General features: G+C 38.2%; 1 protein-coding gene across 1 annotated transcript in view; it reads right to left on the bottom strand.

The window, feature by feature from the left end:
- OTOG (otogelin) overlaps positions 1-24,971 on the bottom strand; it is a 96,127-nt gene that overhangs the window by 11,402 nt on the left and 59,754 nt on the right. Inside the window, exons 33-48 of the mRNA XM_063398102.1 lie at positions 24,550-24,828; positions 17,319-17,436; positions 16,569-16,648; positions 12,442-16,178; positions 11,620-11,788; positions 10,570-10,706; positions 9,658-9,747; positions 9,128-9,311; positions 6,335-6,555; positions 5,361-5,499; positions 4,300-4,494; positions 3,223-3,435; positions 2,387-2,491; positions 1,913-2,023; positions 636-737; positions 87-185 (exon numbers count right to left, since the gene is read on the bottom strand). Coding sequence (XP_063254172.1) covers positions 87-185; positions 636-737; positions 1,913-2,023; positions 2,387-2,491; positions 3,223-3,435; positions 4,300-4,494; positions 5,361-5,499; positions 6,335-6,555; positions 9,128-9,311; positions 9,658-9,747; positions 10,570-10,706; positions 11,620-11,788; positions 12,442-16,178; positions 16,569-16,648; positions 17,319-17,436; positions 24,550-24,828 — 5,979 coding nt within the window. The remainder of the gene's footprint in view (positions 1-86; positions 186-635; positions 738-1,912; positions 2,024-2,386; positions 2,492-3,222; positions 3,436-4,299; positions 4,495-5,360; positions 5,500-6,334; positions 6,556-9,127; positions 9,312-9,657; positions 9,748-10,569; positions 10,707-11,619; positions 11,789-12,441; positions 16,179-16,568; positions 16,649-17,318; positions 17,437-24,549; positions 24,829-24,971) is intronic.

Below are 24,971 nucleotides of genomic sequence, written 5' to 3'. Positions count from 1 at the left end.
CTGAAACCAGGCTTAAATCCAAGGGGCCAAAGCTGCTGTCATTTCTCGTTGTCTCAGGCAACCATAGCGAAAATCAGTGATTTTACCACATGTCCGGAAGGGGCAGCACTTCTCCGGGCTCCACACCTCCACCAGAGACATGCCGAGCATGCATTTGAATTCAGGACAACGATGTATTTCACAGACTGAAATTAATGGAAAGGAAGTACAAGAAACGCAATGTTCGTCATTGTGGATGAGTGGAAATATTAATCAAGATACAGTGAATGACTTACAATAAATACATTTGGATAACATCCCAGTTTACAAGACTAATAGTAAAAATCTGACTGTTAGATATCAGGTAATAACAGTATGGAGTACGAAATACTCTAGACAAGTATTTAAATAATTTTAAATACCCAGAATTTGAGGTCTGAAACCACTCACTTGTCTCCATGATACAGACATTGGAAAATGTTTTACACACATCAAGTTTTAAAAATTAAGATTATTTGTTGAGGACTACAGATGATAGCTTGCTTATACAGCAAGTGGAGCTGTATCTCTAATCTACCACTTTGACACTGAACATACACACCACAAAATTTCCCATGTTCTCTGTTATTTAAAATATAAAGTCAAGTCAAACTTACTGCACTGGTATGTAGGACAACACCTGTCAGTAGTGTTGCCATCCACAATGAGAACTTCTCCTTCTTGACATTTGGGAATTTGATCCGAGCAAGCCCTGCATGCTGGAGAAAACAATGATTGAAATCTAAAACAATGGAAAAAAATTTTACTACTGTCTAGAAAATTTGCTGTAAGTTTGTCCCAGACTCATATAAAAGAGAGCAGAGGTGCTCTGCATTCACTGCTTACAGACCCTATACAAAAGGATGATTTTCAGTGCAGCTTGCTCCTTCTTCCTTTGTTCCCTGCTATAAAGAATTAATACATTTTTTGTGAGCAAACATGATTTTCCCTCCTTCTCCTGTTATGAAAATTTTTGCTAGGTCTTCTCTCCTACTAAGTCATGCTGTTGTTTTTTCAGGAATCTTTGATCCTCAATAAAATGCATCCTTTGATCGCAGTGTTATCCTCCCACTTGAACACATATGACACTCAGAACAGGAACTTTTCAATATGTACAGTGCAAAGATTCATTTTATCAAAAAGGAGTCAAAAGGGGACTCTGCGGACAGTGAGAAGAGCCAATTGCTAACACATGATCAAAACAATCTGATTACTGTAAATAACAGAATTGTAATTCCCAGTTCCAATTAACACTCAATTTTTTACATGTGGAAGGTCCTTTCCTTCCCAGATTATCTGTTCAAAAATAAAATAAATTCAATAGCACCTCATTATCAGATTATTATCAAACAGAAAACAACTGCATGGTAAGACTGGAGCTCATATACTAATGGCAAAAGTGCAATATCATTATTGAATCAAGTCATTAAAGGCTAAACCCAAAAGAGCTGAATAAATATGCGTAATACTTTAATATGGGATATTTGTCATCAATTAAGACAGGCCATAGGTGACAGAAGGATACAGGGAATAAAAGCCTATATAACTTCAGTCCTCCTTCGGATAAAATATTTGCTCATCTAGTTCACACTATGCATATGGACAATCTCCAAAGCCCTGATTTCCTTCATCCATGGACTACGCTATCACTCCTTTACTTGACCAAGAAATATTACTCAGTTGTATATTACAAAGCTGTTCTGTGACTCTTGATGGTTGCCACCACTTCTTATATTTTAGAAAGTAAATGTCAATTTTTTTTTAACCACTTTCAAGCCTTACTACATTGGGAGACCTAAAGGAAATACAAGGAGCCTTAATTGGCAAGATAATAATTGATATAATTGCATATGCAAAACCACACTCGTAATCTCAACCAGTCAGGCTACTGTACCACATATATAGGAAATGCAGCAGGTATTCTCCACCCGAGCAGCAATTAGTGTTTGATCATCTTGGCAGCTTGGCATCTGCTCCAGTGGTTCACATTTTTCTGGATCACATTCTGAAAAAAGAGAGACAGATATATTCCTTTAGACGAAGCTCAGCATTCCTCCCTTGTTACACTATATTCCAAGGAAAGGCAGTGTGGGGTACAGAGGTACTACAAGCTGCCTTGGACAAACTTTTACCTTGTATCCCAAGACCTTGCCTGATCATAAAACACAGGATTGCCTCACATCTGCTCAAACTGAGGCACAGACCAACCCAGAACTATAGAGAACAGTGGATTTTGTAAACGGCCATGCCAACAATGGTATCCACACTAGCCTTATCCCTCTGAGTTGATCTGTTTAGTTTACTGAACATCTTTTGTACCTTTTATTTTTTACAGAGTGTACTTTTTTACCTTTCAAAGGGAACCTACCGCAAACATAGCTGGGACAACAGGATTCTTCACTGTAGTAGGTGACCAACTTTTCCAAGCTGCTACACTCGGGGATCAGGAGCTCACAGAGGCTCTGATTACAAACTGTCACATAAAGGGGGAAAAAAGGGAACAAGCACCTTCTAAACTATGCATTTGTAAGTTGAGTAGAGCAGTGGCAAGCAGAATTTGCAGTCAGATACCCCAAAACTCCAAGTTACAGGCATATGAAAAGCACAGCAGAGCAGCAAATACTCCCACTAGGATTCAGACGTGCTCATCATTATCTGCAACACTCTCCATGGAAGCAACGTTAAACTGGAGCTGAGTCCTTGTGAGAATTAAAAAACCCAACCTCCTCTGGAAAACTCACTGCAACACCATACCAGGCGATTAAAACATGAAAATTGCTTTCTTTTTGAAACTTTCTAAGCTAAGCAAGAGTTAAGTGAAAAACCCTTGCTTTTCTATAATTTTTTACTGCTCACTTTATATATTAGATAAATAATCATCTGATTTCTTTTTCTTCTCCAGATCATTTGTTTATATTTGGATATTAAAATAAAACAGTAATCTCTAAACTTGAGGGAAAAGCAATTCATATTCAAAAAAACACAGCGTTATTTCAGTCCTCCTCCTATCCACTACCTCTACCCCAAAACCTATTAGGTATTGAGTCAAAGAGCTTCTACAGTTTTCTACCTAATCTGCAAATTCAAACCGAAGTAATTTCCATTTTCTTCAAAAGTAGCATGTGTCACAGGAAAGCAAACCTCAGAGAAAGGATATCTGCATGTTCCAGTGGGCAGTATGCACCACCATGAAGGAACACTTACTACAGATCTTCTGAGGACAGCATGTCTGATCATCAGGAACAAGCAAGGCCACTTCTGCAAATCGCTGACACTCCAGATTGTGGATCTCTGAACAGTTGTACTCCACTGGAATAATGGTCTCACTGTCAACACATTTTTGCATACAGCATCCACTCAAAGAAGTTCTCCAGATCTCACCCACAGCATGAGGTGCTCCCGAGCTGTCTGTACAAGCTAGATCAGGACATCAGAAAACAGAAGTAATTCCTTTTAAATTCCAATTTTGATCACCATTTTTTCCATAGTGGCTGTGGGTCTATAAAGCATTAAAATCCCAGAGTTTTAAAGGCTTGATTATGTCCATCACCCACAAAAAAGTGAATGAGGAGATAGTCTATGACTGAGTTTGTATAGGAAAGCAAAACTCAACACCTTCCAAAAGATCCAGACCTCCAATTTGTTTTGTGTCTCCACTGCAAGACCAGTTACTTAAAATCACAATCCAATCCTTTGTTTTTAAAGTAATTATTTGAAAAGAAGTTACTTTTGTATTTCACAAATGTCAAAACTATTATTAATTTACAGTGCTATAGTAGTCTGATTTATCATAAACTGAATCTTTAAGGTTCATGTTGTAAGGGAGGAGAATTGGTCCATTATTTGGTGTGGTGAGGCAGAATTGCAATGAAAATGAACAGGAATGCTGGCAGGACACACATATGCATTATTCAAAATGTTTAATTTGCTGCTGCATGTCATTTGAATGCCATTGAATATCAAAAGGTTGGACCCTTGGTAAAAGGCTTGAGTAAAAAGGAAGCCAAGACTAACACACTTACAATAACAGAATACATAAACTTAAGTAAAGACTTTGAAGAGCATCCTCCAGCTGAGAGAAAGTGAGCAAAACTGTGCATCAGAAGGACATCCCCTGCTTGCCCACCTGCACAGTTAATGTTTACTGAATACTGAGAATCCTCAAAATGAATGGCATATTCAAAACTCACTTAACACCAAACCAGAACTCAACTTATGAATAATGAAGTATCTGACCACCAACTTGCAGAGAATAAAGAAGAAAATCACATCCAAATATACCACATTTTTCTTCAGGAATACAGACAGCAGTATGGGTCCGGTGAAGGATGGTGCCTCCAGCACAGACGCAGCCCTCTGTCAGCACTGAGCAGGAGTCGGAGTCCAGAGGAGCAACCTCATCACTCTGACAGCTCTCTGGAGCCTCACAGGCAGCTATGCAAGGCTGGTAGGAGAAGTTTTCAGAGCAGGGGAAGGCTGGGAAGCAAATCAATCAGACATTGTTAAAGTGGTATCTCATGAGGCAACACCTAAGAGAACACACTATTGTCTTCTTGTCAACTTTCTGTGCTCACCGATTGGGTAGGATCTACGATTCTGAAACACCAACACAGACCAGTTACCTACATAACAAATTCAAATATAATGAATCTGCAAGCCCGTCTACTTTTCTTCTTGTAATAACATTCTCATCAAGCTTCAGTTTCCATTTTGGCAGAAGAGACATCAAACTATGCAACAGTGTTGACACAAAATAATTCAAACTTCAAAAACATTTTCAAATACTAGACAGATCAATCATAGAGCGTTCAGAATAACTCACAGTGGCCAAAGAAAATGCATCACTGTGGTAGAAAAATAAGTGTGATGTGTCCCTTCATGATGGATAGAATACATATTTACAACTATATTTTGTAAGAGCTCCTTTTAACAGTTACTTGTTAATAAAATCCATACAAACTGAAGAATTTAAAAAAATGGCTCAAAACCACAGACCTTCTCATGTTATCACTGAAGGGGGCTTTTCCTAGGTGATCATGGACAACACATAAGGAAATGCTGTGATCCAGCTACAGATCCCATTTGGCCTTACATTTTAGTGTTGCAATGGGAGAATTCTGCTGCAGTGCTGCACTGAGGTCTCAGGTTTCATCCCTAACACTCCATCTAATCTCAGAGGTGTTTCATTTCTCTAATCCCTTCTCCAAAGGCGCCGATTTTTGCAGCAGCACCAAGGTACATGAAAACTCAAGAAGCATTGGTATTTTCAACTTATAACTCTTAAAGTAGGCAAATTTTGTCTCTGTGAACACTAGAGGTGGGCATACATGCAGAATACTTACGGCAGTAATCAGAGCTCCTCCACTCTATGCAAATATTGAATTTGTTGCACATTGCCACATAGGCAGCGAGTGAAATGCATGGATTTCGAATGTACTCAGTGTCTCGAGCCCATATATCACAGAACTGCTCAGGTGGAATCTTAACAAAAGAAAAAAAGAGAGAGGCTATGGTAAGTAGGAAAGACTGACTTCTAAAAATATCTACTGCAAAGAAGCCAAGAGTTCTTGGTTCATGGTAAGCCTTCATTAGTGTACAAAGATAATCCACAAGTATTTAAAAGTAAGACTTCCTGAACACTGACATGATTATACTCCTTAGTTTCATCTCTTATAAGTGCCAAGGTAAGACGTAATACAATTTTTCAAGTAGAAGGCACAATTAATTTGTTCCTTCTTACCTCTATGCTTTTTATCTATTTTGGCCTCTATCAAAATCAAAATAAATGAAAGGCCAAATGGTAAATGTACTCATATGACCACAAATAATTTATTTGCACACCAAGAGTTTGTTATTTGCTTTAGGCTTGCTTTCAGGGTCTCTTCTGCAGGCTCACATCTCCAAGCTGGAACACTGTCTCTAGAGCCTTTGAGAATGCAGGTTCTCAGATTACCTACTGCAGTATGGGACTTGTTAAATTACTGAAAGTGTAAGGATTAATTAAATCCTAAAACTATTTTCTTTCACATTTTTCTACATCTTATTGATGGAGTTGAATTATCCGTGACTTTATGAATTTTGTGGTATTTCAAAACTAGCAGGTGAAATTCTGAAAGCTGCTTACTGCAACTCTCCTATCAAGCTGCCATACTCTTCAATTACTTTTACCTTGCAACTGTAAGCACACACAAAAATATACATCTCATTCAACAGATATAGTTACATGTAGCCTCACATCAGTGAAATTACCAAGTGTACAAAACTATATCTGAACTGCAGCTCTCCCAAAATGTAAGCTTTGAAATAGTTAACATACATAAGGGTGACAGCTGCTGAAGGTCTGGTTCAACACCATTCTTAAGCACTCTGAGCAGTCCATGACTGAGCAATTACTTTCCTGATGCCTGTCTTCTCCAACATACTTTAACGAGTCTGGCACTTGCCAGCTGTCTATAAAAGTCGAGGGTGAACTGCTTTGGCTTAAAACTGTCCTGTTGGGCAGCATCAAGTCATTTTCCAAGCTTCTATCACAAAACCCTATGAATTACCAGAAGGAAAGAAAAAAAAAAACCAAAAAACAAGCAGGTTAACACATGTGAAATATGTTTGAAGTGGCATATTCAAGAAAGTGAACATATTTTCAAAATCTTATACAACATGACAGTATCACAATCTACAACAGACATAAAAAGTCTCTGTTGGGATCAAAATACACAAAATTCAGAAAAATGAAGGAAAGCAAAAGTAAAGATGCATCTCTGAATGGAAATCTACTGCACATCAAAGAGCTGCTCAGAGAGCCCAGCTATGAAACTGGAAGTTTGCTCCTCAGCTGTACAAATGCTAAACAAAAATGCATTTTAAAAAAGGTTGCAAAGCACCTCCGTGTATAAAAGATTAAAACTGTAAGTGTTATCAGAAAAAGGAACAACCATAAAATGCTTATCTGATACCAGTATCACATTTTTCTTTCTGTTTTAACTAAGATAGTCAGCAATTTTGAAACATTTTGGAGCAAAAGGAGCAACGTAATATGGACAGTGACTGTGGTCAGCAAAGAACATTCAAATATCACAGCAGTGTCCTCAGAACAGCCTTTGAAAATCAGCAGGTAGAAAAAAAGAGAATGATGGATCAATCCCCCATTCTTTCTCCCTAATCAGTTTCTGAGACTTTTGTATCAGACTTCTAGAATGTTTCCTTCTATCGTCTCCACAAGCACAATCCTAATCTGTTCAAAAAACTATTTGGGGATTCCATCCCTTTCTAAAGAACTGGTCTGTTTTACCATTTTTAGCAATTCCTGATGCCAATCAGTGTTACAGCAGCAGGCATTCAGAGAGTAAAATAGCTTTCCAAACTGTTTCTGAGTGAACCTTTCGTATCTGTGTTTGCCACATAGATAGGAAGTACGCGATGGTTCTGAAAGACTTCAAAGGACTGCTGTCATGTCAGGGACATCTTTTCTCACTTCTCTTACACACTGACAAGGAGATTTAAAACAGCTAAACTAAAGCTTCACATTCTTCTTGGCAGGATATGGTTGCAACCAGAACTGACATGCTTTAAATCTTTTTCACCAGTTTTGCTATAGAGATGTCCATGTTCCCCTCCCACATCCCTCGTCTCCCATCCCAGCTCTTTGCCAGCTGCCACATTTGCCCAATCCTTGCACTGTAAAAGACGCTGTTGTTTCTGAATCCTTCCAAAGGATGCTCATGCTACAAATCTGTAATGGTCTTTTCAGTTTTAGCATTTCCATGAAGCTGAGAAATCAAGACCTTCCAATACTGCAGTTCAGCTAAAAGCTATCTGAGAAAGAAAATATGCTTGTTTTGTTTGCACTAACACAGGAAGCACAGAAAGGAGTTTAGGCTGGACTAATTCACCCTGAAAAGACGCAGTACAACGAGCTGATTTGAGGCAGGCTCTGTAAGTGGCACCAGGCAGCACTGTGCAGTGCAGGCAGACTTATGCAGAGAACCTCCCAGCCAGAGGTGAGCACCAGAAATACACAGCACATTCCCTGAAGAAGTTGTACGTGCAACACCACCCACAGAAGTGTGTTGTCATCTAGTCAAAATGCCTTGTAAACCAGGAATGTAATGTTCCCAATCCTCCTTACCACAGTAATCAAACAGGTAAAGGCAAAAGAGATTCTCTGGGTAAGTTGAATCAGGCTTATTATAAATATCCACTGTCTTTATTGTCTTGCTCCTGTTTGATCTAATTACAATAACAATTAGCCAAACAGAGTGAGAACAACACTGAAAACAGAAGTTAGGGCAAATAAGAGATAACTATCAAATTTCAAAATGGTGTAAATTCAAACTCTCTTTGTGAGAAGCACATTTCTGTCAGCAGGACTGGAAACTGGACTGAGCTATTCCTGATATTTGATACTGAGCTACAGGCATTTGCCCTTTCTGAAACTGGAAAGATATCCACTTTAATTATATGATCTCCTTAATCCTGATTTCCAGCTCCAATTTACAGCATAAATTTACAGATGCAGCTACCACAGTGGGGATTTCCATCAGCAAACACACGCTTGCAATCGCTGTACCACCAGCAGCTTATTTAAGGCTGTACTTTTCAGAAAAAGAGAAAGCAGTGGTAACTATTGAACAGACCCAATATTAAGAAATTCCCTCTAAAGTATTTTCTCCAACAGTTAAACTCAGATTAGTTTCTAAAGTTTATATTTCCTGGGAATTCTGACCTTCAGAAACTGAAAATAGCACGTACCACTTCCTATCAGTTGGATATCAAACACTAAATCTGTAAATTACTGTATTTGAAATTATGGGCTTAGACCTGTCTTTCTTATTTGGGTTTGGTAACTGCAATCATGCCTGTGGTTCAAAGAGCTTACAGACAGAAGCAACACAGTGGGCAAAGAGCAATGAGAGGAATAAATACCAAATATAATTCCAACAAGAAACAAAGTTAGTAATAGATTAATTTTAACAGTATCTTAAAATTTTGCAGTGATGTGCGATACATTTTTGGGACAGACCCTACAATAAACAGTTATATAATTAGGAAAATATCTCTCCCTAGCAAAGCATCTGAAAAATCTTTATTTTTTGCACTCCTCTATACTTACCACATAGTCCCAAAGCTCCTGGTTCCCTGGTACTATTCAACTCAATAATCATCAGACCTGTGTTGTGAAACCACTGAATTCTGATTTTTGTTGGGGTCTCAACTGCATACTTAAAGCCTGAATCTTCAACTTTGTATCCATATTTTCTAACTGTAGGCCAAGCAGATCTTGAATTTACTGTTATCTAAAAGACACACAGAAAAGAAGTTAATTGTCAGGTAGGAGAACTAAGGCCAGACTTTTAACAGCTTAGGAATCTAAGTCATAAGTAATTTCAGAAGCAGTCAGGCTTTCCTCCAGGAAAGATAATACAAGTACCAAAGGTACTAACAATTTATGTGCCTTGTCCTGAGACTACCTCATTAACTGCCCTTGGATCACAGTTTGGCTCTTTGAATTTACCAGGAGAAATTAACTTAATTACAAAATTGGAACAGTGAATCATATAACCTATGGTGTTCTACTCTATTCCTCTAACTGCAGAAATAAGGTGTTACCTACAAGAAAATAAAACCCCTCAGAAAACTTACTTTTCTGCTTAAACGGTTGATAATAATTTGATTTGATACATAAGTTAGGTTCAACACTGCCAGGCACAAAGAAGTTGCATTTGAATTACTCTGTGGAGAAAGCAAAAATACATCACCCATAGCCATGATCTGCAAAATCAGAATACACTGGTTGCTTACTGGTTTTAGGTACTGGGACATTAAGGATTTTTGAGGATTGTCCTACTAAGAGATGAAAACCCATTCTTGATTGCAGATTCAAGTCAAGACTACCGAGTTTATCTGGGTAAACAATCAAAATAATATGACCTCATTGTTTTCAGCAACTGTGCTATATCATACAATCTTGGAATTAGAACAGAAATACAGATTTTCCGGGAAAAAATACGGTGGACTAGCTGTTTGGACAAAAAAATAGAACTACGTATCTGAAGGTCAGCAAGAATGAGACAGGGAATGATGAGTCTGTGTGATATGTACAGCACAGAAGTAACAGATCAGGAATAAACGTATACTTCCTGAGCTATAAGGAGTGAAGTGTGCCCATATGAACATAGATAAAAATCCTGCATTGAAAGAGACTAGAGGTATACTGGTACAACTGTCTTGGTATTTGTAGTAAGACAGCACTCACAGAAGTGCCTTATGATGTAAATCCACTTATCTCTCACCACCTTGTCCATATTACACACACCACAGGATAGCATGGACCTACCTCTCATCTTCCAGCTGCTTCACAAGGAACTATGCATACACAGTCAGGTATTAGAGAGTTACACAATTCATAAGGATTGTGAAACGCAAGCACAATTCATAGATATTGCACAGAAGTGACTTATAACCACAATATAAAGTAGTATTATGCTCTTGCCTTTCAGATACATCTTATTAGCAGTACCAAACACCTTTTGTTAGCTGATAAATGTTAGTTACCATTCTACAGTCAAGGACATGGATGGTTATAGTTTCATCTGGAGTTTGACTAACAATGTAGGATGCTTCTTTGAATAAAGCCAAATGACTTCCATCATAGGTAACAATGCTCAGATCAGAGAAAATGGTGCAACGACCTAAGGAAATAAAAAAGTAAATGTATTTTCTAATTTATTTTAGAATTCTGGTAAATTTTACTAAATATGAAGATAAATGAACTACCTTACTAAGAGACTCATATATGCAGCACATATTTTCACATATTTGATACCGGTGCATCTTTGTAAATGGACAGCAGAATCAAACCCTGCACATTTTCAGAGGAACAACCTGCAGACCTCTGCAATCACCTATTTCCTTATGGTTCTTGCCAACAAAGATGTGCAATTTTTCAAACCTCAAACTAAGAAAAATCCTGAGGGACAGCAGATCATACCAGATACACAGTTTCCCAATAGTCTTATTTATAAGGTGAAAACTTTCATTTTTCCTCAGTCTTATTACTAAAGCTTTTGTGTTTCAGTGGGCTTGGAGTTCTACTCCAAGTTATTTCAAACTCTAAAGCCTAAGCAGAAGTTACAATTCCTTATCTCTGCATACTTTATTTGGTATGATGAAATCAAATTTTCTTTAAGGTTTGGGTACTTTCTTCCCAATTCTAGGTAACTGATGGGAGTGACTACAGTACAGAGTCCCCAAACTGCTAACAGAAGTAGTTAACAGTCTAACATCCTGAAGTAGTTAAAAAATGAACCAAAAAAATCTGTATTGATTAGGTGTCCCTAGATTCGAGAGATGACAAGATGTGTCTAAGTCAGACTGAAACACATTCACTGCAGATACCTAAATGCTGAGTATTTTAAAGGATTATTTTTATTTCCCTGGATGTAAAATTACTACTATAAATTTCCTTAGACAATGAGTAACACAAAAAATGTGCATCTTCTACTTCTGTGCTATGGTATAGAAACGTCAGTTCGTACCCTTTTTACACATGCATTAAATTGTTACCTGAACACGCTTCAAAAGTACTGCAGAATTAAAACTTACATGCACATTCCCACTTTGGGCAGCATTTGTCACCATTTGTTTGAGTAGCAAATCCTAAAACTCCACAGCTGGGCTGAGTAGCACTGTATGGGCAGTTCTGTGACTTATTAACCTGGATCAGTTGTCCATCCAAACAAATGTGCTTTATGCACTCACTCTCTGTGATCGGCTAAGGCAGATTCAATACAAGATAAAGGTTACAATTAATACCAAGTCAGAATCATAATATTGTATAGTTTTTGTTGAAAAAGGGGCTCACATTCTTCAGGCACAGAATACTTACTGATCCCCATGATGGTGATGGAAGCTAAAAGAAAAGAACACCTTTGAAAACCTGACCATTCTGTGGACAGATTAACACTGCTGTCCTATCATAAAGATGAGAACAGCACTACTGAATTTTTAACTTCACAATGAAGAAAGTTGAGAAGGGAAAATATGGAAGGAAACAAGCAGGAATGATAACAGGGGTGTCTGTAAAGATGTGCTTTAAGGAGGGCAATATGACAAAACACTAACACCAGACAATATGAAACACCATATTTTGCCAAAGAAAACATTCTTATAACAGTCACACTCAAAACTGAGGCCTGAAACCCAGTGTAGTATAACATTTAGAAAAAAATGTTATGCATAATGAAGTTATCAAAGACTTCAGATACAATGGGTAACATAATCAGGCTCCCTTGTTTGATACAGATACTTAAAATCCTAAAGATCAAGGCATGGCTCTCAATTTCATTTTTTAATCAGTGCATAAGAGTAACTAAGGCATATGCCAAAGCAGGAATATGTGGCAGGTAATTATTTATATCTACTCACTGTACAAGTTTGAAGAGTTGCTGTTTCTTGAGGCAACATAAAAGGTGATGCTGCAGCTCCTGCCACAGCTTCAGCTATTGCCAGTCCATCAGAAAATGTAGTCAAGCCATGAAGTGATTTGGTGGATAGAGAATGAAATGAGGAAACTGGTGGAGCTGTGGTCTCATTTGGATGATCAGATATCATTAGCAGTGAACTCACATTGGAAGGCATTTGCATTTCAGATGTTATTTCAAATTTTGAAGTTTGAGTAGTACTGACTGATGATGGAGCTGTAGAAGAAAACAGTTTTGATTCAGGAGGCAAATGCACAGTGGACAGAACTGAAGTTGTGTTTGTGAAATACAGAGGGTAAAATGTCTGAGGTGCAACAGTAACACCCTGAGTAAGAACAGACTGGGATCCTGTTGTTAATTCTGACTCTTCAGACTTTACTGTGTCAAGGGGCATGGCTCCTTCTGCTTCTGAAATAGCAGAAAGAGAGCTGGAGACGGGCTCTGTGACTGCTGCTGCTTTGTCTGAAGCTGCTGATGCAATACTGAGGTTTTGCCCAGCGCTGCTTATCGTTAGAGAGGCTGAAGCTGCATCAGATGAATGGGCCTCAGTCGACAAGGCTGTCCTTGGTGAGATCATGGAACTGTAGGCGGTGGCTGAAGGCGTGACCTGCTTAGGCAACATCACAGTTTCCTCTGTACCCCTTCTCCTTGATGTGGATCCCAAGGGTACAGGAATTTCTGTTGTTTCTGATAGCAAAACCATTGAAGAGGTTGACTCGGAATCTGGTGAAGGTGATACTTCATGTGTTTGTCTTGAATCAAGAGATTTAGTAACCGCGGCCTGATACGTGAATTTTAGATCTGTAGCTGCCTTTTGTGTGGAAAATGAAGGAATCTGTTCTTTTTTAACCGTTGTTAAAGTAGAGGAAGTGGCAAGCACTTCTGGTGAGAAAGGGGGAAATTTGGTGCCAAAAATGAAGTCATCTGTTGTTCTAGCTGCGCCTGTAGGCTGTAAAACCGAAGTTCTTAATTCAAGTGGATGCGTGACTGAATCAGTTAAATGCAAATATTTTTGAGTTGGTAAAATAACTTTGGTAGGACCCACCGGGGTAGGTAACATACTTGAATAGGTGCCTTCAGATAGTGAGGTCTTTAAGGGGTATAAGGAAGTCAGTTCTACTGTGGCTTCAGTTGTGCTAAAGACAGGTTGTGGCTGACCAGGGGATTTCGTTAGAGATTCTGCAGGATACTGGTGAACTTGGCTTGTCAATGAATATTCAGAGGTCTGATGACCAAATTCTGCAGTCTTCTGAGTGGAAGAAGGTGGTATAATGGTGGTCCTTCTGGTCTGTACTGAAATTTTAGCTCCTGAAGATGTCTGCAAGGAGAAGGGGCCTGCTGAAGATGGAGGCAGCGATGGCTGAGCTGCAGCTCCTGGAAGTGTCACTGCTTTAGTTATACTTTGGACTGCAGGTTTTATTCCTGTAGAAACCATCTTAGTTTCCACTGAATATTTCGGTGTGGTTGTTACCTCTGGTAGCAGTTGTGTTAAAGAAGGTGAAGAAACTAATTTATCTCCCAGATACTGAGAGGTGGAGAAAGTGTAAGAAGACTTTGTTACTGGAAGTGCAACAGAAGGGGACAGAGAGGATTTTTCTTTGCCTGTCGTTATTTTTTCAGTTGTTATGACCTGACTGCTGAATTCAGAGGTTGGGGAGAACGTGGAATCGGTAACATTCACTAGTGATTTTTCATCTGGTGCTGTTGTTATTGAAATTGATTGTTCTAATATAGAAGACAAAACAGAGAAAGTTGGGACTGGAGAAGTCTTTTCTGTTGTTAACATAGATTTTCGTACAGTTGTTGTAGGATATGAAGATGTTATTTCATGGGATTTATGCATGGGACTGAGAGTTGTCAGCAATGCTTCTTTTCCATCTGAGGGTAGTGAAGGAAGCGAAATGTTTAGAGACATTAGAGAAGCTGATGGTGAAAAGGACAAAGCAGATGGCTTTCCAGCAGAAATGGTAGTAATACTTTCTGCTTGTGATTTATCAGGCTGTGTAGTCAACTGTGTGGTTTCAGTCCCACTAAAGAGAGCAAGTGGAGATCCAGGGATGGATGTTCTTTGAGGTGACTCTCTTTCTGTAGCTACAAAAGGAGCTGTGCTGCTTTCTTTTCTTTTCATTGCTGATGTCGTAACACTACCTGAATATGCTGGAGTACTTGTCTTCACTGTACTTGAAACCAGAGCTGACTTGTATTCAGTAGCTGTTTTTCCAGAAAACAAAGTTGATTTTGTTGGTAGTTCAAGAGGGGATGGTATTTTGGATGTTACCTTAACAGACAAAGGTGTCACACTGATAGTTTCAGCCATGACAGGAAATTTAGTGTATAATGTAGTCAGGAATTCAGTTGTGTTTAGAACCATGTATAAGGGATATCCTGTAGTTGAAGCGGTTTTAAACGTTTTTTTAAATTCACCTGAAGCTGGAGAAGCAGACACTGCAGGTCTCTTTGTAGAAAGAATTAAGGATTTTTCAGTACTAGAACTAGGATGTGGTGAGTAGGTAGGGAAATAGGAACTTGATGTATGCTCTGTATGAGATGTTATTTTTGGGATTTCCTTTTTATGAGTTGTAAATGATAAAGTTGTTTCTGATGATTTCTCTTGGGTTTGTAGAGTTGTCATCTTTGGACCTTGAGTTGTAGGGAAAAGAACCTCTGGAGTACTGGTCAGATGTTGAACTATTCCAAGAGGAGGTTCTGTAGTTGTCTTTCCTAATGAGATAGGTGGCATGGATGCTGGTGAAAATGTAGTCTTCGCACTCTGTTTGGTTAGAACAGCTGCTGCTTCTGCTGTTGCTGAAGACATTGGCTTTAACAAAGATGAAGTAGTGAGTATAGGTGAAAATGATGTCACTGTAACATTAGCTGAAGTGGTAAAAGACTGTTCTACGCTCATTTTTGTCCCTTCTGAAGTTCCTGTCAAGTTTAATGGTGGTATGTATGAAGGCACATCCAGAGATGATGTAGACAACTGTGGGACATATGCAGTAGTTTTCTCTGTTATTGATTCAAATGAACCGGGTGTAAATGTTGTAAGCCCTTCTGGTTTTACCTGGGCTTCTTTTGTGGGAGCTGTTCTTGGGGCCATTTCTGATAACTCCATTATTTTAGTTTTGACTGGCATTTCTGTTGTTCTAAGTGTAAGTGGTGTCCCAGTAAAAGCAGAAGTAGCAATGGGTTTGCTCTCTGATTCTGTTCCTGTGGTCACTGCATGTGTAGCAGTTGCTGTCTGAGGTTCTGTAGCTCTCAGCAGTTTAGTGGAGCCACTGCTGATCAGCTGTACCTTTGTGGAAGTTTCTGAACTGACAGTAGGTGGAAACAAAGGAGAAATGTCAACAGAAGCAGACAAGCTTACATTAAATTTTGTTGTCCCAGTCATTGCTGTCGTGCTTCTCCCAGATGTCATTTCTGTTGACTGTGAAGAAATATTTGGCGATAAAGTTACGGCTGGAAGTGTTTTATTGGATGTAATAGCTGAAAATTCTGGTTTCCCTGAGGCTGCAGTGAGTTTCAATTCTGTAGCAAGTGTTGTTTCCATGTCCTTTGCTTCAGGTACAAGAAACGAAGTTACCTCTTCACTGACTGCCAAACTTGCGCCTGATGCTACATGTGGAACTGCTGGGGTGTGAATGCTGGGAAGCAAAGGTGGGCTGTCATCTGCAGGTTCAATGCCTGAAATCAGACAAGAAAACAGCCTGAAATTCATGAATAATTACAGTGATGGAGCCTGCAGAGTTCTAGGTTAACTTGTATAACTGATCTTTTCAATTGCCTTTAAACTTCTAAAATTCATAGACAAAAAAAAAATCATTAAATCATTTGCTTGACATCTAATGCTACTGAAATGTTTTATGAAGAAAGAACATCTTTCTTAGCTTAAAATTTGTCTCATTTTGGAGGAATTAATTTTAACTAATAGGTATGTTTAGTGAGCTCATGGTTCACATACCTAAGGTCATGGTTACACAAATGTAGGCAACTGATATTTGAAATTATGACTAAAGAACTAATTAATTATTAAGCTAAGTCTAATATATGATACATATAAGTTTTGAGACATACAGTCTTCAAAATACACGCATCTTTGAGTGATTTCATCCAGCAACATATTGAGAGGACAGGCAGGGATGCATCCTTCCACTCTAAAAGAAAAATAATTAGTATTAACTAGTTGAATAGTATCTTCTGGAACAAGCATTCAATTTCAGGAAAAGAGTCTATATATGAAGAATAGCAGACATTCGGGTTCACCTCAGTATACTCCTCCAAAATGTCATTGCCATGATTTCCATTCCCACTCAGATCTAAGGGAAAGCATGAGCTCTGTGACACTCAGCTTTTGAAATGAACAGTCACAGATTCAAGAGTAAATACTATTGCTATGAGAAACACCCAATTTTTTTACATGTCAAAATCTGAGTGTCAGTTTTACCAGATTTAGCACATATTCCACTTGCAGGAAAAACCAAGGCCAAATATAGCTGTTGCAATGACATAATGGAAAAGCAGGGGCACAACTGTTCGAAACAAAGTTGTGATAACCTCTCTTTATTAATACTCTATAATGCTCCCAAAATGAAAGTTACAAATATAGCAGTCATTCCATAACCTGACAGTACACCAAAGGCTGAAATGTCAAGTCTGTGTGGCTGCAGCAGCAGGCTTTATTCTATTTTTCTCTTTCACTTACCTCCCTACCCAAGAACACAGTCCTGATATGTTATGTGTACATTTGGGCCCTCGCATTCCTATTATCCTGCTTGAGTGTCTTGCCTAAATTACACACTTTTCCATAAAAACACAGACACTTACTTTGGTACTGTCTGACAGTTTTTTCCCAAAGGGTCCCTGCATGTCTTGAAACAAGGGCTTGTGCAGGCATCGTAACGCCATTCACATGTAGAACGGGACGGAAGCTTAAATTTGACCTCTGAAAAACAACAAAGATCTTTTATTCTGATACTTCTTGAAACACAGAGAGAGATATCACTAAGAGGCCTGCCTTATACTCACTGTAGCATCTACACACACTGTTTATTGAAAGACTCTCAAGTCACACAATAGAAACACAAATTCAAATGCATTCCAGCCCTCCCCATCTCCACGCAGAATGGTTTCCTGCACAACGCTGGATTAGCTCAGTGGCCCTTCCAACACCAGTAAGATTTTCATCTGGATTTCAGTCCCTGCACTATGATAGCCCACCCCAGCTCTTCTAGTGGCAGCCAGGGCAGGGCAGTGACATTTCCTGTAGAATTATGCCTGCAGAGGACAACCATCACTATATATGAATCTCCTCTAAACTGGTATACCTGAGCTCAGAATGATTTATTCAGAGCCCACAAAGAGTAACAGCTCTTAAACAATGTTCACATTAAACACTAGGAAGAAAATGCTAACTACTTAGAAAGAATTTCCAGTTTGTGGTTTTTTTGAAGCATTTTTTAAGTTTTCCTGTTCTTTGCTTGACTGAGAGACAAATAGTACCTCTTTTACATCTTCTTGAAGACAGTCAAATTTTGCATGAAGATACTGAGAAATTTTTTTTCCTGCAATTTAGGGAATCTGCACTGACAAGTAATTATCTCTCTGTCATTATTAATCATTAATGTCTTCTCTTAAAATACAAATAATTCTCTTAAAAATAGAAATCCAACTCAGTCAAAAGGGCGTGTATGTTGCCATCTAGTGTTACCCCTTTTACATCTCACTTTATCCAGTCATGTAATTTGTTTCTTCTTTTAAAAAGCACAATTATTATGACAGTAAAATATGCATTTTTTTTTTCTCATAAGAAGTTAAGTACATGTGACCGAATTTTTCTGTGACCCCTTCTATTGACACCAATATAAGCTACATAAAACTAATGGAGGAAGGGAATTTTTTCCATACATTTTGGCAACTGATGTAAGAGGCTTTGTATGCATGGTTGAGTGGTAATTTTTAGGGACAAAAAAAATGCATAGCAGAACTACAAGGTTTAAGACAAAAAGAAGATATATGGCAGAAAGGCAAAACGTATCAGAGACCTGTTGGCATGGACCATCACCAAAAGTAGTGGTAACAGTAAATAAACCCAAGTCATTTCTAGGAAATCTCTTCATTAGTCTACTCTGGATTAAGTATGGAGACAAATCCATAACTTAACTCTGGCCACAGAACTCACCATTAACCACATAGTAAGTTTCAAACACAATAGAAGTACAAGTACTGTAACCTGATGAAGAAGGATAGTTTCTCCATTTAGCAGAACAGTGGCTGTGAATTAACACTTCCAAGTGCTGGGATTAACATACCACCTCCCATTTCCCAACTGAACCTAGACTTTTATGAAATGATAGCCACATTTTCCTCAAGCCTTCCTACCGACTAAGCTCACAGAGTTTGGTGCTGCTGCATGCCTCAGTGGGATTTAGGGTGAATCTCCACATAAATGCATAGCATTTGTTGAGTGTTTCATAAATGCTTTCGGTCAAGAATGAAGTAATGCTTGTTTGCAAATTCTGTCCCTACTTCTACCAAAAGAACTAAGGACAATGGAAGAATTTGTGAAGCTGGTCATAAAAAATTGCTTTCAAATAGCTGTAGAATCAATGGACATTTAATTTTCCAGTCAAGGGATTTCAGAGAGTATGCCAGGCCAAGCTGTACCAGTATTTTTAGTGTGCAAACAACATTAAAAAGCACATTGAATCACCACAGCGAGAGCTGAGTATTTGTATGAATTGGTTTCCTTTCTCTCAGAAAGTTTTCTGGATGTCTCTGTAAACCCATAAGATATGATGATATCTGTGCTTTGTTATGAATTGTGGGAAAATTCTTTACAGTATTAAGAAAAAATCAGTTCAGTAATTCATCACATTTCAAGCTTTCACTAATGTCAACCTAACTTCTGGAATGCCTGAGCATCCCGAGGATCAAGCCACTGTAAAATAAAGCAAAACAAAAAACAGCACAAAAACACCTGCTCTGCACTGGTTCAGCCTCACCTCAAGCCCTGTGTGCAGTTTTGGTCACCACAACATAAAAAAGGACATTCAGCTGTTAGACAGTGCTCAAAGGAGCAATGAAGGTAGGGAAGGGCCTTGAGGGGAAGCCACATGAGGAGAGACTGAGGTCACTTGGTGTGTTCAGCCACCTCCACCACATGCTTTCCATTTTTTTAATACTTGAATTCCCCCTCCAGCCACCAGTAACACGAGCTTACTGTAGCCTGTGCAACAGCACAGTTCCCTCACCACAAAACAATGATACAGTTTACAGACAATGAATCAAGCTTCTCGTACCAGGCATGTGTTCCTCAAAAGGATTCGTCATGGCATCTGGAGATAACCATGTGTCTCCTTGTCAAGTCTACCAGCATTTGTCTCCTGTTTGGTGACACAGCAAATCCTTTCCAAAATGGTGACATGTCCTGGGTGACAGTGGCTCCAGCTGACGTGCCAGCTGAGCACACAGTTCTCTCACCCACAGGGTCTGAGCACATCAACACACTACAGCATACAGCAGAAACCCCCTGCAGGGGCACAGGTATGGACACTGCTGAAGACAACATATTAAAGATATTTCCAAACCCCATTGCTTTCATACTTTCTTGAACATCAGAGAAGATTTTTCTTCCCTGTAATTTATGATTTTATTCTTCATGGCTTTCAAAAATAAAACTGGGATACAACAGTAGTTGCCACCATTTCATGAAGGTTTTTACTCTCTTATCACTGACAGACCATGAGTTTCTGCTGAGCCACAACCACCATTCTTAGTAACTTTGCCACTTCTTTTTGTGAGTTGGCAATTCCTACTGTTCACAAGTCCACATGGTCTTACTTTTCTATGCTGACTTTTCTGTCACAGGGACAAAATTTGCCATTGTTAGAAGCTCTGTAATATTAATGATTTCAAGTTAGGCCAAAAAATGGCTATTTACTTGAAAGTAAACCCTAAAATTTGAAATGTTCCAGTGTTAATAAAAGGCTGTATTTAAAATAAAGGCCTAAAAAATAATTTAAAGAATCAAGTATTTGAATTCTCATTCTTATCTGATGATTTTTAATTTTTTTTTTGCTACTTCAATGCAAAATGTAAAAAAAAATCTAGTAGGTACAAAAATTGCTTCAGAATTAGTTCTATTTATAATGGAGGCAAAACTCTGCTTGGCAACTTAGCTTCCCTGTCTCCTCAGTTACAAGTTTAGAAACATGAAATCCTATCTACCCACTTAACACACACAAACTAGTAACAAACCCTGCTCATGACTTCTAAGTTTCTGCTATGAGAAATGTAAGCAAATATCACTGGAAAAATTAAACTTTGCGCCCAGCCAAAACATCACTGGAAGCAGAATGTAATTACCTACCTTTCATCTACTTATGCGTTCAGTTTACTATTTCAATGTTAACGCAGCTCTTTAATCTCCTCCTATTTATTCAGCCAAAAATGGTAGGTCAAATGTTTGTGTTTGCGGCATAAAAAGGAAAGAAGTTATTGTACAGTAACCTCAGTCTGATTGCAGGAGCTACCAAGCAAATGTGTTCAGTGGCACACGTGGGATTTGCAGGTACAACAGTTGCTCAGCATTTTCCTGCCCCAGAGCCCATGTCATGATCTTTTGGGCCAACTAAACACACGAGCTCAAATTAAACTCAACAGCAACTCATTATGAGTGAATCAGCACACTCCAGAAAATTAATTCTACTGATGGAAATGGGTAAGAGTAAATTTACGTTAAAATAGTCATTAGTATCATGTGTAAAACTGACTTTAAGGTAAAAAGATGGTTTTGTAAAAAACTTTCATTAAAATGAATTCAATTTTCAGTTTTGCACCATGTTTTTGAATGTGATTCAGTTAATTAAAACACCAAGATTAAAAGGAACCAAGAGTACTCTATATCAAACTTAAACACTGAAAAATGCCTCTGTGCCTATACTTAGTGCATCTTGATATTTTAATTTCATATGAAAACTCTCTCTAAAACAGGCCTTATATTTACAGCAAGCTAGCTATTACAGCACATAATTAGCATTATTAAATACTTTGTTGCAGAATTTATATGGGGCAAGTCACATTTTCATAACATACATAAAAATAACTCATAGTGATCCTAAACAGGTGACAATTATATGAATGATTAAAAGTAACTAGGTTGAGCACATTATTGTTAGAAAGGGTAAGAAAACAGCAGCTATATCCATAAAAAGGTCATCAATTCCCTATATACACTGATTTCCCTAGAATCTCAAATGGGAATTGATCGCTCTTACATGACACATTTGTGCTCGTCCATCTGGTAAGAGTAAGGGTATTCTTTCTTTTGACTGAAAAGATACCAATTCATCTGCCAGTAAAAAAATTCCTGAAGAGAATGCAAAAATGTATTTTCTTGCAAATGAGTGCACACTACATATCAAAATTCAGTTTTCTACTCCATTCCCTCAAATGGGGACAGCAGAAAAAGTGAAGTATAATGAAAATAACCCAATTTTAAAGCTGAAGTGACTTCTCATGGCAAATACTTCACAACCTTGGTGTATCCCAATGTGACAATATTTATTGCCATGAAACTGGAAAAAGTGACTCATCAGCTGACTTTAAACAGATATGTGTCTACTGCTGTGGTGATCAGGTCACTTAAAATTTTTCCTTTTGAATGTGCGTCACAGAACACGAAGAAGTCTCATGAGGAACTTTCTGGCCAAGGGGATTTACTGGGCCTATTATTCTGCTCCTGATATTTATCCTCTGATTCCGCAGGAATAGCTGCTCCCGGTTCAAGAGTTTCTGATCTAATATGCAAAGCATTTACAATAGTCAGCAGGAAACCCAATACGCTTTTGCCTGCACACTCTGGAGCTGGTGTAACTTTTCCATTAACTTAAACAAATGCTGCTGTATTTTTAGACCATGTAATTACCCGACATCAGCAGGCTGGCCCTTGTGAAAGTGCACTGGAGAAAGATTGGAGCCCTATGCTCCTCTGCTTATAAAACTCTGAAACCCAAGCCCTCGGATGTGGTGATTAATGAAATACCTCTTGATCATTTGATCTGATCCCACTTGCTGAGGTAAATTGTTTTAGTTTTCCATTGGCATAAATAGGATTTTTTGGTATAATGACTGGAGAGTAAAGACTTCACACTTGAAAAACATACCAATCTGTGTTAATGGACGACCACTGAGAATTGGAACATGTTTTAACCTTCTTCATTCCTCTCTCAAAGATAAAAGACTAAGGAGATATTTTTGTTATGTCCCAAAAAAGTGCCTTACTTGAAATGCTGTACGAACATCCTGGTAATAGCATTAGCCCTCTAATTCTGCCGTTCAAAAACCTCAATAGCTCTGTGATTACAAGCATTTGTCAAGAGGCAACAGGCATTTGGCAATGACAAAATCTGTCATTTTTCTGAAGTTGGAGTGTGCCAGTCAACAGCTGCATTGGGCTGTCAGCATAATGTACTGCAAAACATCGGCAGATTCACAATGACACCATTAACACTTTAATTCAGTGTTTTGATAACAAGAAGCTCCACGAGGCATACAGTTGGCCTCTTCTGTCACAGAAATCAGAGGTTGCTTCAGGTTTGTCTGTGCCATAATTCAACATGGTCACTGTAAAACATGGCCAGGCCATGCTTTATTTGATACAATATTTCATTTTCTTTGTTTGCTTGTAAAACATATTTCAGTTTCAGAGAATGAACAACTGGTTTTAAACCATGGTATTGCTATGAACACTTATTAAAATACTTCTGCTTAATAAATATATAAATACATAATGCATTTAAAACTACAGTACAGTAAAAAAGTTTTAGAATATAATCACTTGCAGTGATTTTAGAATTGTATATACTACACTTGGTTTCAGCAATTGTTTTCACTGACTTTCATAAATGAGTATGTTTGATGTATCTAATGTGTTAAGGCAAGTAAAAGCTAAAGCAAAGAGTAGTTCCATGAATAATTTGCTTTGCTTTATTTTATATGCCAATATAACTTCTTCCATGTTTTTCCAGACCTCCAAGACCATCTTCATTTCAGTGCACAGTTCCACTTGTTTAAGAATATGCAAAAACTCTAATTTTTATTATTTCTTTTCCTTACTAATCTAAAAAAAACCCCAACAGACCAAAAGCAGAAATAGCTTGACTGACATGATTTTTTTGTGTGTTTTTATCATCAGCTCTTGTAGGAGCAACATCTGCAGCCAGCTCCTATGAAGGGATCCTCAGAGTGAATATCTTCTTAATTTCTGATCCTTATGTCTCAGTGGAATTGAACTATTATGGGAATGGGAATCTTGCAGGTAGGCAGAAACAGTATCACAGCAGTCTGCTTTGTATTCAAAAGCTCTATCTATTCAGGAAACATTAGGGATGACCATCTGGATCCCCAAGAAGCGGTGAATATCTCCAACTAGATGATGACTGAAATACTAGCAGTTAACACCCCAACAGACACAGCGTCTCTGAGTGGGCAGTGGATAAAAGTCAAGGTATTTTTCAGGAGAAAATGAAGTTTGAAAGGTGTAACCTACTAGCCATGTCCTTAGCACTGGATGGCTATTTCTGAGAAGGCCACAGGGTTAGCAATAAGAATTCACTGTACAGAAATCTCTTATCAGCAGGCAAATGAGAATGTTATCCACACACCTTAACTTTTAGAGATCTGTTCTTCTCTATTCCCTTTGTGAATCCATTATTTATGAGTATGAATGTTTTGCTCCTAAAGAGTTTTCTTATCACCTGCACAGCAATTATTGCCCAGAAACTATACACTAGGATATGTATTTTCAAACCCCCCTGGCAAATAAAAATGTGTGATAAGCTATTTAATGGCTTTTCACAAGAAAACAGAATCTCATCTTCACTACAATGCTCAGGGAAAAGTATCTTGAGCCTCAATGTCCCGGAGTCCCCACAACTCTCAGTAATGTAGGGGAGAGGTAAGCAATCTCATCACCTCTGAAAATAACACGACCACTTAGCCTGGATTTGCTCAGGGAGAAAACTGCTGTTCATAACATTCAAGTGTAATTACCTACCTACAAGTTTAAAAAGGGTTGATAGTCTGAACTCCTCTGAATGATGGTACTTCAAAAGCTCAACTGAAGAGGCTGAAATGTGGATGAAGTATCCTGGTTTTGCAAATGACTCAAAGGAACTGTATCCTGAAAACCACGTATTCTTGTGAATGACAAATGTAGATCTGTTGTGAAATTCTTCTGATTTTTTCCATTTAGAAACAACAAGAGTATTATTGGAGACCAGTTGAAGAAAATAATTTGGTCTCTCAGCTGTTTCAAATGAAATCAAGCTGGAATCTGAAAAAAGAAAACAGGAGAAAGCACATTGAACTTCTTTATTTGCTGATATATGCATAACAAACCAAGTTCATTCTGATCTACTACTACCAATACTAATAGAAAGAGGAATGAAAATTTACTTTAGCCTCACCAGTGAAAAC

This window comes from Prinia subflava, chromosome 5, assembly GCF_021018805.1.
Source record: "Prinia subflava isolate CZ2003 ecotype Zambia chromosome 5, Cam_Psub_1.2, whole genome shotgun sequence".
In the NCBI taxonomy this organism is placed as follows: domain Eukaryota; kingdom Metazoa; phylum Chordata; class Aves; order Passeriformes; family Cisticolidae; genus Prinia; species Prinia subflava.
This window is presented reverse-complemented; position numbering and strand designations above follow the sequence as displayed.